This window comes from Phyllostomus discolor, chromosome 14 (genome assembly GCF_004126475.2).
Source record: "Phyllostomus discolor isolate MPI-MPIP mPhyDis1 chromosome 14, mPhyDis1.pri.v3, whole genome shotgun sequence".
Classification (NCBI taxonomy): domain Eukaryota; kingdom Metazoa; phylum Chordata; class Mammalia; order Chiroptera; family Phyllostomidae; genus Phyllostomus; species Phyllostomus discolor.
This window is the reverse complement of record NC_040916.2, coordinates 10,608,494-10,625,535: the sequence shown is the minus strand read 5'-3', so window position 1 is coordinate 10,625,535 and position 17,042 is coordinate 10,608,494. Positions and strand designations below refer to the sequence as shown.

Genomic DNA, 17,042 nt, shown 5'->3' with positions numbered 1-17,042 from the left:
ATTTAAAATAACCTAAGACCAAAGAGACAGCCGCTGGACATGAAAATTTACATAGTTTATTTCCCTACTGGAATTGGTTCATTGTCCAAGAAATACCTTTCCGCAGAAAGTGGGACAGCAGTGCCTTTGTTATTCTCTAATCTCCTGTTGCACTCAGAAGAACTGGGGCTGGGCCCAGTTTATTTTATTAAAGAAAAATAAGGCAATGGGTATTTAAAAGGAGGCATTAGCAACAAGGAACCCTTGACTCCAAAGGCACGTCTGTCTGGTTGCCCCAGCACAGTCGGGTTGGTGTGTGTGTGTGTGTGTGTGTAAGAGAGAGAAAGACACACACACACACATTTGGACCCATAGCAGCGACTAGCACAGACATGTGTTGGAAGGAAGCCCGTTCTTGGTGGTCAGGGTTTATTTTGATGTCATTGTTCCAGCTCGCTCTGTCACCGTCCCCCCGGAACCCCGCAGAGCCCATTGCCGTCCAGAACAACCAGCAGCTGGCGCTGAAGGTGGAGGGAGTGGTTCAGCACGGCTCGAAACCAGGACTCTTTCGCAAAATTCAGTCTGTCTGTCTGAACGTTTCCTCCACGCTACAAAGTAAATCTGGACAAGACTACAAGGTAATTAAATCTGTAAGACTACAAGCAGAATTATGATGTGATTTAATCAACTCGTTGATGGAAGTTTCTTCTAGTGTTTTTCATGGTTAAGCGGATTGCAGTTCCGCCTCCCCAGGGATCAGGTGCACATGAGCTGAAAGCACACACTGGGGTTTGAGGGGCTGCTAATGACACTTGTCTTCCCTTCCTGAACCATTTGATAGACCAAACATCCAGGCAGACAGAGACCAAGCGATGAGTGTTGTTATTCTTAGAGCCCAGGTGCCTGGTGGTAAGGACTTCTGGCCTTGTCCCTAAGTTGAATTTTCCCACTCGGCCCCAGCAAGTGCACACAAAGCCTGCTCCCGTGACACCGGTGGCGGGGAGGAGCACTGGAAACCCAAAGAAGGAACAGAGACGATGCTTAGCTCCCCACACCCAGTTCCCACCCCGAAACTTAACAGTCAGTGGGAGCTATCGTCTGCTCTGGAGACCAGCGCTGTGCATCTAATGAAAGGTCCTTTCACACTGAGGGAAACATCATGAGTGGGGAATAAGTGTCTCCCTAGTGTCCCTGCCCCCAGAAGAACACATTTATTTTTCTCTATTTTAAGTAAATTTTAGCATTTTCAAAAAAAGTACAGCATTGACATACAGCAGTCAGCTAAGGTAAAAACTTTCCTCATGGCTATAACCCTAGTGGTTCACTGCTTTGAGGATCATGAGATATGTTCACGAAAGTCATGCTTGCTTTTGCTTTGGCCAAAGCTATGATTCTGAGTGTGTGCCCATGAAATACCAGTCTTCCAGACGCAGAATGTTGCTTCCTTTAGACGTCTCTTTCTGCTCTGCGGCGGTGTATTCACAGTGCCAGGAGCAGGATATCACGCACACAGTTGTATGAGCAGAGTTGCTCAGGAGCTCAAAGTGCTCATGTCCAGGTTTTTTGGGGGCATGCTTGAACTGAGGTTCATGGCAAGGAAAGGGGTGTCAGTAAAGATAAGAAGAGAGCGTTTTATTCTCTTGTGGTTTTAGGCTAAAAAAGCCACGGGGCGGTCTGAGTTAGGCCATCATCACTTTCTTTACTTTGGTAACGCACTCTGGCACTCTTCACTCCGTCTCATAAGGCTCAGCCTTCATTCTCTTCTCCTCTTTGATTTTTTGACCCAAAGCATGGTGCCTTATGTAGCTACTCACTAGAAACTTGGTGACGAAAAAAATCATTTACTCTATTTAGAGTGCAACAGCTATGTTTGGGTGATCTCTCGTCTCAAAAAATTGTAGTGAGAATTTACATAGGTAACTACAGCTCTCTCCTCACTTTGCATTTGAAAGAACAGTAACCATGATTCTGTCCCTTATATATAATGATTTCTACTATGAAGAAAAAACACATTCACACTGAGAAGTGCTGGCCTTCTGCTTGCCAACCTCTTTCTCGAGAGGCCCTGACTAAAGTCGGGAAGCTGATGTAACAAGCCATGTTGTCCATGATGGCTTCGTAACGTTACCTGCAGTGAGTTTGCAACCTAAAATGCAGCGCCCACTTAGAATCATGAGGTCCTTTTTCTGGTCCTTTTAAGGAAGTTCTTGTTTGATTGGCACATTCTTTAGGAAAATAAAAACCCTGCAAATGTTGAATGTGCAAACAAAAACAAAAAAGACCTATAAATAACTCCAAGATCTTGAGTGGTTAGTGACTTTGTTTCATTAATGTTACAGGCGATGACTGTGGAAAACTGATGTGGTAACTGCTTATTGAGACAAAGCCTGAGGGCACATCTATGTCATTAACTGCACAACAGAAGTACACATAGACGTGCAGCAGTGCCGTCAAATACTCACTAAGCTTACCTTTAGATGCACCCTCAGAAAAAGTGTCTCCCTGACATGCCTCACCTTGGGTAGAGGTAGGCTCACACCTTGTCTTTGAAGGACAACAGCAAGAGTGTCTGTCTAGCTGAACGAGTAAATGAGCCCTTAAATCTGGGTTTTACAGTGTATCATATTGCCCTTCTGAACAAGACACTGAATAAGTGAGTGGTGTGCAAGTTCTGAAGTTAATTTAATTCTAAAGTTAATACTAAAGGAGGGAAGGATCATTATATTACTTAAGAAATACAAAAGGAGACTAGCTAGGAGGGAGAAAAACCTAACTTGTATATACTGTTACATTCTTTTCAGTCTGTTATATTTTAAACTCCCTGAAACAGGTGGTTGCTTCCTGTTTTTTCAGAATGTCTTTTCACAGACTAAAGAAATGGGAGTTAGAGTTGGGATCTGCTAACAGGTATAAGGGAAGGAAAATTCCTCTTTTATCCTCTGAGGGCCTCCAGCTGGGCCTAACATTAAATTGACATTAAGGCAGATTAACAGGAAGACAGCATACAAATGTTATTAGAACTTTACATGTAGATGGGAATCTCCACAAGAGAATAAAGATCCAAAGAAGTTACCACAACAGAAAGTTTATATACCTTTGGACACAGAAATGATAAGTTCATGGTGAAATGACAAGACAAAGGATTTGGGCTTGGGCCATTAAATTCTGAGAAGGTGACTAGGATATCCGTCAGGGCAGTGGGCCAGGCCAGTGGAAGGTAAGGTTTATTTTAGTAGGTTTGCTTGTGCAGATCCATTACGGCATCAATGTTCAGTCTCTGAGAAGGACGCGCTTCTCTTCCTAGTATAGGGAGGCTACCTCCCCGGTGGGAAATTCTGTGGCCTGTTTTAGGTAAAAAGGGGCAGGTCTGAGAGCCCTTCTTGCATTTGTTGTTTCTCAGGTACCTTTAGCTCAAAGTAGTCAGGATGCCAAAGCAGTGTGTTTTGGGGGTGGCGTGTCCCAAACTCCTTCACCGGGGAGAGAGGCCAGCCGAGGAAGGGGTTGGCAGAGGCTCTGGGAACTCCTCCTGCAAGGGTGGCGAGGAGTTGGGTCACTCCGTAACCAGGAGCGTAGGCCCTGCAGTTAGCCTGCCTGGGCTCAAGGGCCGGCCAGCTCCGCCACTGATTCCTGAGTGACCTTGAAGAAATAACTTAAATTACTTAACCTCTCTGCCTCAGTTTTCTTATCTATAAAGTAAGGATAGTAATTGTACCTACCTCTTGGTTGTTGGCATGGATTAAGTAAGTACTTAGGCAGGGCCTAGCTCAATAAATGTTAGCTATTGTTGTTATTTAACAATTCTTCTATTCCAGATACCCATTGACAATATGACCAATGAGATGGAGCAGAGGGTTGAGCCTCATAACGATTACTTTAGTACTCAGTTTCTGTTGAACTTTGCTATCCTGGGAACGCACAACATTACAGTGGAATCTTCCGTGAAGGACGCCAATGGCATTGTATGGAAGACCGGTCCCAGAACCACCATATTCGTAAAATCCCTGGAAGACCCTTATTCCCAGCAAATTCGCCTGCAGCAGCAGCAAGCCCAGCAGCCGTTACAGCAGCAGCAGCAGCGAAACGCCTACACGCGGTTTTAACCACAGGATGAGTGCGCTACGGACCTCACAGGGGTTGGTTAAATTGGCAAAGAGACTTTGCTTTTTCTCGTGGATTAAGATATGAGAGTTATGATGTAGAGTCCATGTACCCACTCATTTCTATAATGTAATATTCTGAAACAATGTGCTTCTTTTTTCTTCTTAAAAATTTCATTCGAGAAAAACTGGGTTCCTAACCAGAAAGATTTTTTCCCTTTTCCTTTCACCAGGTTCTTTATCTCATATTTAACGTTTGCATTCTTACATTATTCTTTTATTGTTGCCGAACATTTTCCTTTTCTTTTAAGCCACATGCTGGGATCACTGAATCAGTAAAGTTGGCTGCTTCTTAGCAGACATACCACTTGCGGTCTGACCCCCACCTCTGACTCCGAGCTGAGCCTCGGGAGGCTCTGGCCAGTATGTGCAGCGGTGGAAACTGAGTCCTCCCGTCGATGGACGTGAAAGCGTCTCCCGACCGTCCCTTCTGCCGGGGTGTGAGAGCGGGCGACACCCCCGGAGTCGAAACGCCCCGCTGTGTGATTTCAGCTCCTTACCTGTCGGTTCTGCGCTAAAGCAAACTTAATTTATTGTTTTGGTATTTAACTGACCCAAACACAGCTTACAATTACATAGAAAGATTGGACATTAACAATTTGTGTTTTTGAATAATACGTGTGATTGTGTGAACATCTTACATTTGTTTCTAAGAGTGAAAAAAATTATTCACATTTAATTTCTTAATGTTTTGAGGTAGGAGGGCAGATCTTTGATTGGTTTAGCTTGTTCTCGGCGAGTTACATGATGCCAGTCTTGGCCAACTGGAGAGGATACCTCTTTGTAGCACAACCTCAGTCAGTGGGGATGCTCAGGGAATAGAAATTCTGGGTAGCCAGAAGTCCCCTTTTTTCTATTTCAGTACTGGTTGAAAATCATGATAAAATTATACACTTTCTTGTCTTAACGCAGTGTACTAGATACACTTTCACTGTTCTTTATTGACTGGGGATCAGTCAGCTCTTCGGGATCAGGGTCTCCAAGTGTCGGGGATCACGGCACTGAGATACCCATGGGGTGGGCACCGGGGCTCAAAGCAGCTCCTCAGATGAAGCAGGCACATTCCTTGGAAGTTTCTTTTTAAAATAAATCTCTCGATTCCTTTGCTTGTGTTTGCCTTTTTCTCTTTAAAGTTGACAATAGTTCAAATGGGGGATGCAGTTTAAAGGAAAAAATGCGGTTTGCGTTTTATTTCCTTATCACACATGACCTTTGTGGGGGTGACACGTAGAAGTGACTGACAACTCAGGTTCCTGTAAGATCACTTGGCTTCTTGAACTGTTGTCACAGCACAGTACATGTCACTGCTAACAGCCAGACCATCGTCACAAAACATGCAAGTCTGCTGTGGCTGCTGTAGGTGGCACCCGTGTAGATGTGGTCCCGTTGTCCCCCGTGCACGATATGCATGGCCACGACAGCATCTGGGAGTGTAAGCTTTAGGAAGAATGGCCAGCAGTGTGGAGGACGAGTGCAGGGCCCCTCCCTCGCTCTTGTACCAGTAGAGCTGAATCAGAAAGAAGGGGTTCCGCTCTGGGCCCTGGGGTGAGTCACTTCCTCTCCGCAGGCTTTAGTTTCTTTGTCTGTGGAGTGACTGAATCAGACTGGATCGCCAGACTGCAGTCCAGAGTTTTATTATCAGATGCCTGGAAGACTAAAGGCAAAAAAAAAAAAAATTAAAATGGGGGAAAATATCTTTTCTCCCCCCATTAAATGGCTGTTTGTTTTCCAAAGGAAATCATACAATGTTGATTTCAGATTTCTGGCAAGGCAGAATTCTCTAGAAAAGAAGCAAACCTTGGGAAGATAAGTTTTTGATAGGTCTAGTTATAGACTCTGATTTGATACACTGTAGGGCCCTGGCACAAACCTGGAAAGGAATTGTGAAAATCATCCAGATAGTTCAGAGTATGAAAATAATTTTGTAAAAAAAAAGTCTACTTTATTTCAGTACGTCTATCAGATCCAAGATTGGGATTCTGATGTTATGTTTGGTATAATATCTACTGCATTTTTTGGCATCAACTATTAAACAGTTACTTGCGGTGCAGGGAAACTGTTTATAATTTCAACACTAATGAAGGAAAAGAAATAACTCGAGGAATTATGCAGAAAAGAAAAATACACATACTAATTGTGAAGTGAGTATGTTCCCTGAATTTAGAAACACGGATAGTAAAGGGCATGGGCTGATTTATTCCAGGGAGACAGGACTCCTCTTTCTCAGTGTTTAGTTACTCTGCAGCGGAGCCTGGTGGTTATGGGCACAAGCTCAGAAGCCGTATGGTAGGCACAGTTCAAACCCTAACTCTTCCCCCTGTGACCTCGGACAGGCTGCTTAACCTCTCTGTGCTTCGTTTTCCTTTTAACTGAAATGGGGACGCACAGTAGTGCTTCGTGGGGTAGGTATGAGGATTAAGCAAGTTACTATAGAATTAGTATGTGTAAAGCCCTTAGAACGTACCCAGCACATAGTAAGTAGATGTGTGTGTTTCCTATCATTACTGTGATCTTCACTGGTATTATCTTTCACAGTGTTGGATCCGTTTTTAATCTCAGCACTTATTCATTCAAAATAAAAGTTACCTTTTTCTGCTTCTAAACACATTTGAACTATCTTTCCTCGTATTCAATTTGGGTACACAGAGTAATAAAATAATTTAATGTTGACTTAAAGTGGGAATTCTGCCTACACTGCTGTAAATCCTATTCAGTTAAAATATTTAAAGACACATGAAGAAAATTATGAAAATACTTTCTACAGCTACTGATTGCCTTTAAGGGTGATGGCAATATTATAATAACTATTAAGAAATTGAAGTAGCGCAGTATGCCCATTAAAACGGAGATCTGCGGTATGACCTTTCTAGCTCAAACCAAGCGAGGTGTCAGGTAATTTGCAACTGGAGGCTCTAAGTCACTTTTTACATTAAGATACAGTTCAAAGAAGAACCAACCAACCAAACAAGATCTTCACATTAGGGTCTCAGAGATGTCAGTTTAAGTTCTATTTATAACATCACTTGCCGTGGATCTTTGGATAGGTCACTGGATCTTTCCATGCCAGTATCTGCCAGCAGTGTTGAGAATAGGGTGTACCAACACCTGGTACACAGAGTATATGCAGCACTGTTCAGTGGAACTTTCTGGGGTCATGGAAATGTTCTAAGTCTGTGCTGTCCTGGACAACCAATAGTCACACACAGCTATTGAGTATCTAAAATACAGCTAGTGGAACTGAATCTTTTATTTCCTTTGAATTCAGTTAAATTCAGATAGTCTCATATGTCTACTTCCTATAGAACTGGACAGTGCAAGAGTAAGAAATGCAGAAATGAGACCCACTATTACCTTAGGACCTGAATAACTCTTAAATAAGTTTCTGGACAATCCCAAGAGATCTACCTTGGGATTCTTTGACGTACCAACAGTTTCACATGGAAGATTGTGTGGATAAGAAGGTATTTGGGGTTTGTGGGTGTTTGTGTGTTGCATCTGGTGATACAGTACCATGTTGCTCAGCCAAACACTTGACCCTGTTCTTTCTGCAATGTGCCTTTGGATTTAGCCTTTATCAGTCACCAGCGTTAAAAGTGTGATGGGATGTAGTGAGAAGTCAGAAAGCCTGGAGAATTGGCTTAGATCGCCTACCAGTAGTACTCCATTTCTTGCCCAAGAGCACAAAGATCTTTTAACATCATGGGCTGTGTATTTAATGGCCTAGCAGGAGCCTAGTCCCTTATCCTGTGGTATGTAGTCTGAAGTACTCATTCTGTGAGCAATTTAATTTTTAATTGTAATTGGGATTCAGACAGGGTGAGTCGTGTTATTTTCCTTCAATGACACACAGACCTAGAGCCATTGATTCCCACATTCCAATGAAAAATTCAGAATGTCGTAACATTTTTCAAACCTACTACAGTTACAAAACACTTGTCAGTCTGTACTTTTCCCTTGCCCTCTGCTTACTTGGCAGTCTCTCCCAGAGCCATTCTCTCCTGCACAGCCCAGGGTGCTGGGCAGTTGCCCTCTTTGCTCATTATTTAGGTTTGGTTAAAGATTGAAAGTCAGTGAACTGAGTTTGGGGACTGTCTTCCTTACAGATCACATCTACTGGTGTAGCTTTGGTTTAGTGACACCTAGCTGGAAAACTGAGACTAAAAAATACTTGTATTGTGGTTTCCAGATTTTTTTTTAGTGAAATTATGGAGGTGATACAATATGAAGTGAATTAGAACGATCAGGAAAATGAACCTCTACCCAGTATCCTTAAAAGTCAGGGTGAGTTCAAGAAAAAGAGATTGTGTGCAAAGAAGAAATACTCCATAGTTCACCTTTTGGCTTTTCTAGAAGACTTTATTTGTGGATTTTGGTGAAGCTTATTCATGTCTATGAATCAAAAATTCTTAAAATGGAGTAGGACAGATACAATAGGACTAAGTTAGACTGAGGAATTATGAGAAGACAGTAACGTCCAGTCTGTTTCCCAACACCGTGGAAGGGGAGAGTGGGCTGCAGTGCCCCTAGAGTCCATCCCTCCGTTGGAAAGAGTGAGGCGAATGGTGCGTCTTGTCTTTGTGTGCCCTTGACCTTGAGGAGATGAGCAAAGAGATGGTGGATTGTTGATGTTCGTATGCCCCTCCTTGCTTTCCCTTCCCCACCCCCACCCACCAGCACAGGCAGACAGCATGTGACCAGGAGAGTCAGCGCCGAAGTTCTCCCCACATGCCAGGACGTGTAGGTGTAAAACCCGCAGAAATGCAAGTAGGGGACAGGGCCTTTCCTGGCATACGTCATCACCATGCTGGGCCCTGAGCTGGTGGTGGAAGTGCACATGGAAACTGACAGGGAGAGCCCTCAATTAACAGAAAAAGACCTATTTTCATTTTTTTTATTAAAGATTTTATTTATCTTAGAGTGGAGGGGAAAAAGAAAGAAAGATAGAGAAACATCAATGTGTGAGAGAAACTTTGATGGATTGCTTCAACTCGCAATGCAGGCATGTGCCCTGACAAGGAATCGAACCGGCGACCTTTTGGTTGACAGGCCAGTGCTCAATCACACTGAGCCATATCAGCCACGGCAAGACCTCTATTTTCAGAGTATGCGAAGTAGCCTTTATAAAACCTGTAGACAGAGCACCAAAGATGCCATTTCTGAAATCCTGGTGGTATCTCCCCTTGAATGTGGCGGTCAGGAGGGGCTCCTAGGTAATTAGAAGACTGGCCGTCATGTGGCATCTCCTTTTGCAGCACTGGGAATGCGGGTGTTCTTCCTGCTCAGAAACCCTCTCCTTGACACAATCAGAGGCAAGTGAGTACCTACTACTTGGAAGCCAGAGGGGAACAGAAGAGCATGTGGAAAAAAGGTACACCCCTAAAGTGTGAAGTCAATATTTAGCCTCAAGGAGGCAGGAGCTTACACTCAAAAAGAAGTCAACATTGCCTCATGTTGCAGAAGCTACTGCTGCTTCTGGCCTGGCTTTTGGATGACATGAGCCCCTCAATGTCACATGTCGAGTTATCAGGGCATTAGAGAGGAGTGACTGTAATCACAGAATCACTTAAGCGACATCAGATCTATCCCAATGAGTGTTACAGTGTCCCCGGGGGATGCTCAAAAAGCATACTAGTTGTGGCTAGGATTGTCTCAGAGTGAGTGTATCTGGAACCTCCTTGAGGACCCTTGACACCAGAGAGGGCCGGTGAGTCTGTCCTAAGCACTCCTGCGCCCTCCCCCCACCCCCACGTGGCTGACCAAGAGTAGCTGATGGGAAGCATTTTTCCTTCATCCTGAGCCCTGAAGGTAACTCCGCTGAGATCACAGGGCATTATAGCTCAGTCAGCAACATTTGTCTGAGCAGGAATTTGTGAACTCAAGCAGATTTCCCAGATCTATGCCAAAGGCCCTGCCAACAAGGACACAAACAATTCTCAAAACAGGTGACCTTTTATTCAATAAATATTTCTTAAATAAATATTGCACAGGGGAGCGGGAATACAGAGATGGACAAGCTCCTTGGGTTCCCGGCTGTGCCACTCCTTGTTTTTGCACAGACTGTGGAAGGGAGGGCTTTGTTTATGCTGGGTGGGCAGGAGCTTCCTCGGTGGTTGATCATTTCCCCCCGGGAAAAGGGGGAGGAGTGAGTTTGCACCGGTCTGTCCATGTCAGAGTCCCCGCCAGGTCAGAGTCCCTGCCGACTCCTGTGTGGCCCTTCAGAAAAGCTCTCAGCCCGAGCGGCTGCCCCTGCATTAACCGAACCATCTTCGTAGTTCTCGAACTGCCAGCTTCAGCTCTCTGTGTTTGAGGGAGATGACTCACTCCCCAAACTTGGCCGCAGGGAAATAGTGTCATCAGAATGCATTCTCCCCTGACCCCAGCTACCCCGCTCTTCCCCCCAGACCCTGGCAGACACAACACTCGCCCTGACTCCTCCAACCAGACCTTGATTCTTTGTATCGGTCCCTCTGTGACCAGCACCGCATCCAGCCCTGTGTGCGAGGCACTGCCTGGCCCTTGGGTTGGCCTAAATGTGGACAGGTGGAGCTCAGGTTACCCTGTCCTGTCAGTGGGAACGGGCAGCTCCCTCCAGCACTCCACGCACCGCATCAGCCCCCTGGCTGTTCAGTCTTGGTTTCCTCTCATAACATTTCCTGTGAGCCTTGGCTTCTTCATCTGTAAAATGGGGCTGATAACTGTCCCATTATGGAAATGAAATGTGATAACACGTGCCCAAAGCCTGCACCTTGGCAGGGGCCCACCAAATGGTGGTGGCCTCCTGCCTCCAGTGGAGTGGCCGGCACGGGGCGCTGGCCCAGAGAACAGCAGGGGGAGAAACTTAAGCTTCATGAGGCAGTTCTGTCGCAGATCATCTCTGCCTTAAAGGAAAGGGATGTTCCGGGCCATTTTAGAACCTTAAGGGGACTAAAATGTCTTGGCTCGAGAGGAGTTTATTCTTTTCTCTCAGGAGGGGGGCATTGATATGCACCCAGCTTTCCTGTCAGCGCAAGCCCTGGGGTGAGACGATCAAAAAGGAAGTGTCACCATCTCAATGAGCCAACCCAGGCCTCTCTGTCATTCCTTCTGAGTTATTTAGTAACTGCGAAATAAATGGGCTTGTGTTCAAAGTTAGTTCTTGCCATCAGATCTACTGGGCACAAGCCCCATAATTCAATGGGCACTTTCTACCTGACCGATCAGAACTATTTCCCTCCTGAAAGGTTTTGGAGAGTTAGCCATCTCCCCCGAAGAGAACAGGAGACAAAATTGCAGGAAGAAATTTAGGTTGGGCCTCAGGAAGAAGGACTTGGTGAACCGTGAAAATAATTCAATACTAAAGGAAGGTGGCATTTGGACTGCGTGAGCTGTTCTGTCCAACCGCACCGATGCCTTTGCCGGCAGCCTCTCGGGAGGCAGAGAGGTGGCCTGTCTGTGCTCTCGTCCCCACATCAGCAGGACCTTATGTGGGGCAGACTCCCGACCGAGGGCTGTGCCCGGGCGAGGAGGTGTAGTCCTACCGCCCACCCAACACCACATGCCCTCCAGACAGAGGGCTCCGCAGTGCAGCTGCAGATATAAATAACCCCCTCGTGACTCTTCCTGTCCTTAGAGTAAATGCCTCTGGCCACTGCCCAGAATGGGATGGAGGGACGGGGAGAGGTGGGAGGGAGGACCCTAGGAGGAAGGGCCCCCGGGCTTGACAGCGGAGGAGAGGGAGAGGGAAGAATTACGTTTTCTCTCACCTCCCAAGTGTGTGTCTATGTGTTTATATGAGATATGTGTCCAGGCAGGGAGAGGAGCTGTCCTACTTTTGAGGAAGGGGGCTGCTCATCTCAGTTTCTTCCCTTCTGTTCCTGTCAACCCAGTTCACAACCTCACTGTGTCTTTCTGGACTGTCACTTTCACTTCCTGTTTTCCTTGCGTGCTAGTCCCGTGCTAGTCCTCATCTCCAAGTAATCCGTACTTCCCACTGCTTCCTGGTTCATTCACTTCATCCAGTGGGAACCCAATACATCCTGAATTCTTCAATCTTTCATTATTTTCTTTTTTTTTCTTTTTATTTTCCTCCCACCCCTTTTCCCCCAAGGGGTGTAGAACCTCTTGATTCATTTTGAGGGGCAGAGGCACAGCCCCCAAGGCAATGAGATCTGCTTGCTGTTAGCACCTTTGCTTAAACTGCTGCTACCGCAAACAGTAGTCCTTGGGTTTAGGTGCCTGATTCAGTCTCTCTCTTAAAACCCTCCCTAATGCAACTGCACCCCAGCACTAAGCCCTGGTTCACATGCCTGCATGGGGGAGCCCTGACTGATTTGCCCGCTGACTCTATGTTTGCCTTGAAGACAAGGGGTAAAGCCAGTTGTCTACGAGTTCCGAGCTCCAAGCAGTGGGAAGAGGGGAGCACGGCCCACAGGCATCGCAGAGGCCCAGTGGTGGTGGAGAGTGCAGCTCAGACTCTGATATGAAGCCTGAGGCTAGAGGAGTGGACCAGTGCCTAGAGCTCACAGGAAAGTAAAAATAAGGACCGCTCTTCTGTCTCCTTCCTTAGAATCACCTCCACTCGCCCCCAGCAGTAGCCTTGTCCTGGTCAGAAGTTAGAGTATGTTGTTGCTTTGAGTGATTTGGGTTTCACTCACCTGCCAGGTTCTTCCCTGTCCATCCTTCCTCCCTCCTCCCCTTTTTCCCTCTCTGCCTTTCTTTTCCATGGACTGATGGTACCTGTTATCAGTACGGCCCTGCAGCAGGTAGAGTCCCTGCTCCCAGGAGGCTTTGGTCAGTGACTGTCCATATGTAAGGCTGATCAGTGGTTGTCCATAGTGCCAGGAGCACGCAGAGGTACCAAAATCGCAGAGGTGAGTCCTGAGAAGTGCACCATGTAATTATTCTCATTGCCTGAGGAGGTTTGTAAAGTGCTACCTGAACACCCTGTGGGAAGTAGGGTTGGCAACGGAAGGTACCAAGGAAAAGAAAGGCGAGGAGAGGAAGCCAGAGGTAGCCACTCCAGTCCAGCCTGACTCCACAGCCAGCTGCAACCCAGAATCATGCAGCTCACATCCAGTGCTTCCACCTCTGTGGGGGTCATCTGTTAGATTGCTGGCCAGCTCACGATTTCCCCTCGCATCCCCATTCCCCACCTGCTTTCAGCAATAGCTACTCCACAAGTTTCAGACCACAGGGCCCTCCTCTGGGCGTCAGGACCCGTGATGGGTAAGCTTGGGAGTCAACCAGGACCGGATTGACTGCTCTGTGGACAGTACAAGGAAATAGCCCAGCTAAGTTCTCTGAGCTGCCTTTGTGTCCTTATCATGCAGTGAGATACTCATCTCTGTGCCTTTCTCTGGGGCATTCCCCAATACATGGTCTTTTCCCTAATCGGACCTATCCACAGCGCCCTGAGAAGTGGAGGGTTAAAGCAATAGTGCAAAGACAAAACAACAAACCAACAAAAAACAAGCTCGATCTTTTCAATATCCAAGATAAGCTATTTAGGATAAAAAAGGGACAGAGTTTTGGCTATAAAAATAGAACAGAGAAAGAGCAGTGGGATAACCATAGCCACTTTAGACATGTTGACGTTTTCATTTTTCCCTGAATCCCAGAGCATTCCACACCTCCAGACCTTCGTATGCACTTAACCTTCAGTATGCAATCAATGCTCTCCTTCCCATAGCTCTGCATGGCAGGCTCAGTCCATCTGTAAAGATCTGCCCAGGGTAAAGTCCTGCTCACCAAGAGGCTTTCCTGAAAGCCCCTGGAGCTGGGTGCTACCTTAACTTTCTGGTCTGCTCTCTATTGAAGCACTCAGCTTCTGATGACTCCTTGCTTCCATATGTGCCTCCTCTTTCATCTAGGATGTGAACAGCGTTGGGAGTTCATCTTTGTGCATAGTAGGCAGTCAATCAAGTTTAATTACTTAATGCAGAATTCCATTTCAAGTGACCTAGCTTTACACCATCCCAGAAGCTTAGTCACTGAGCACTGGTTATAAACTCAAGAGCAATTGCTCAACCGATGCTGGGAATTAACCTTTCTTTCTTTCTTTCTTTCTTCTTTTTATAAAGATTTTATTTATTTATTTTTAGAGGGGGAGGGAGAAAGAAAGGAAGAGATACATTAATGTGTGATTGCCTCTCACACGCCCCCTACTGGGGACCTGGCCTGCAATGCAGGCATGTGCCATGACTGGGAATTGAACCACTGATGACCCTTTGCTTCACAGTCCAGCACTCAATCCACTAAGCCACACCAATCAGTACCAATGCTGGGAATTTCTGCTTTTCGGTCCTCAACCTGATAGCTCAGCTGCTTAGATAACTCTAAGCAGTACTGCCAGGGGCCCAGCAACCCCCCTACCATGTGCTGGGGCAGCCTAACAACACGGCAGGCACCCCTGTAGGGATATACTCCCAGACAGTGGTACAGCCAGACCCTGCAACTTCCTGGGAGTAGTCAGACCTGGGCTCGGCTCCTTTGTGACCAAGGTGAAGCTTTGTCATTTGTCTCTAGGCTGTGGTTTTCTACATCTGTCATGTGGTTGCGGGTCCTAATTAGAAAGCTGTTAGAGATTCCTAAAAGGACTGTTATTGTACAGCTGCACAAAGGGCATTATGTCACAGTGGTATAAGAGCACAGCAAACAATGTGAACTAGAAATAATAAGGGCACTTATTCCCAGAAGCACATTGATTTAAACCACAAAAGCTCCTTGGAACAGGGCTCGAGAATTGTAAAAGCCTAAGCAATCAACAGCCCCTGTGGGAGGGGAGCCCATGCCAGGCCGCTGTTGCAGGGCTCATTTCTTCCTTGTTGGCAGGTAAGTCTTGTCCCTCAGGTATTCTCCCTTTGGTGGAATTCCCCTGCTGTAACGACTCCAGCCTGTTTGCTGGGTTCTGGGAAAAAGACACCATTACTTCTACCACCTTGCATACGAAGCAAAGAATTGGCCTTAGCACAGCTCAATTCACTTTTTATTCCCCATATGATGAAGACAGGTCTCCAGATAATAGAAACTTCATCAACACTTTCACTTCTAAAATCTGCGGAGCAGAAATAGCATCCAGGTCCCGCCTTGACCCGGCCATTACTACCTCTGCTCAGTAACTGTGGAAAGCCACCAGATGCAATGTAGCCATGAAAAATAAAGCCACCTTACCAAACAGGTCATCCTGGAGTGGAAAAATACATTTGAGCTCAGTGCTGACAGTAGAAAGGGTAGGATCTGCAAAGAAAAAGAATGTGGCTCTGACGGCATCAACATTTCAAACTTCCAAATGACAAAAAGCACCACAAACCAAACTGTAAGAACTACACGATGAAAAGAACATTATGCTAAGAATTATAATTCCAAGAATTATGTTCATGGAAATAAGTCAGAGCAAGGCAAATGCTGTATGATCTCACTCCCTCACACATGTGGAATATAAGGAAAACAGGAGATACAGAGATTAGATCGGGTTTGCCAGCAGTGGGTGAAATTGGTGAAGAGGGTCAAAAGGTACAAACTTCTGGTTATATTAGGTTGACCAAAACGTCCAGTTAGCTTTTTCTATAAAATAAAAGACACATTTTTCATTTTCACCAATGACTTTTAATGATTTGGATATTTTATGTTACGAGTGGTATAATGTTGATTATTCTCAATTAATGTCTCAATTTGATTGCTCTCTACTTCAACTGGTCTACCCGACTGTGTAGCATCAGACTGTGTAGCATCATCCAGAGAGACATCTCCAGCACAGAACTTCAGAAACCACTTTTGACACATTTGATCAGTCACAGCATCTTTGCCATACACTGCACAAATCTTTTCTTGCACTTCAGTTGCATTTTTATCTTTCTCGAAATAATAAAGCATGATTTGCTGAAAACATTGTATATTTTTTCCATCTTCAATATTAAAGTGGCTACACAAAAATTCACCAATTTTGATATGTGCTTTTTTAATGCACACTGATATGACAGCTGTCACAATTCCATCTGACAACATTGTTTCAAATGAAGTGAAAGACAGCTAAGTGCTACTAGAGCCATCTTATGGGAAAAAAACAAATAAACTTTTTGGCCAACCCAATAAAAGAAATAAGCCCTGGTAATTTGATGTACAGTATAGTGACTGTAGTTAACAGTACTGTATTATATATTTGAATGTTGCAATCAGTACACCTTAAAAGTTCTCACTGCAAGAAGAAAAGTGTTTGTAACTATGTGCAGTGACGGATGTTAGCTTGGCTTTGTGCTGACCATTTAGCAACATACACAAAATCCAATTGTGTTGTATAAACACAATTGTATCAATTGCAAAATCCAGTTGTGTTGTATAGCGGAAAGAAATGTTCTATGTCAGTTATGTCTCAATTTATAAATTGAGTAGATGTATGTGTAACGAGTACTACCCTTAATATATGAAGGTTTTTAAGAGCCCTTAAGAACACTACCAGCAACCCAACAGAAAAATGGGTTGAGAATACAGAAAACCCATAAAAGAAAAACTAGGAATGGCCAATGAACAGCTTTTTAAAATATAATAATGAAATAAATGTAAGGAAAGAAATGCAAATTTAAACCATAAGATTTAAATTTTTGCCTATTAGATTGGCAAAGCTCTTTATTTTTAGTGGTGAGTGCTGATTGCACATTTGGAGTCACCTGATAAAGCCAACACTAACTATGTTCTGTGACACTGAAATTCCCTTCCTAATGTCTGTAAAAGAAACCTTTGCATTTGGGCTTAAGAAGACACATTTGGTAATGTCTATAACATCCTTGTTTGTAATAGCAAACATTGGAAAGGACCCAAATATCCATCAATAGACAAATAAATATGGAAAGTGTAATATAGTCATGTAATAAGACACTGTACAGCATTAACAAATGATTTTAGCTACATGTAGCAACGTGGGTTAGCATAAAG

General features: G+C 44.9%; 1 protein-coding gene and 1 non-coding gene across 3 annotated transcripts in view; one reads left to right on the top strand and one right to left on the bottom strand.

The window, feature by feature from the left end:
- INTS7 (integrator complex subunit 7) overlaps positions 1–12,668 on the top strand; it is a 70,651-nt gene extending 57,983 nt beyond the window's left edge. The window contains exons 19-21 of one of the 2 annotated variants that reach the window (XR_004900729.1): positions 432–617; positions 3,792–4,559; positions 12,656–12,668. Coding sequence is in view for 1 of the 2 variants with exons in the window: in XM_028530730.2 (XP_028386531.1) it covers positions 432–617; positions 3,792–4,079 (474 nt within the window). In the remaining variant the exon portion in view is untranslated. Of the gene's footprint in view, positions 1–431; positions 618–3,791; positions 5,243–12,655 lie in introns of those variants that run through there. The other variant, XM_028530730.2, reaches the window with a different exon arrangement.
- On the bottom strand, positions 12,223–12,353 carry LOC114512207. Its single transcript, XR_003685783.1, has one exon. It is a non-coding gene; the product is annotated as a small nucleolar RNA SNORA68 (small nucleolar RNA).
- Positions 12,669–17,042: the final 4,374 nt, after the last annotated feature.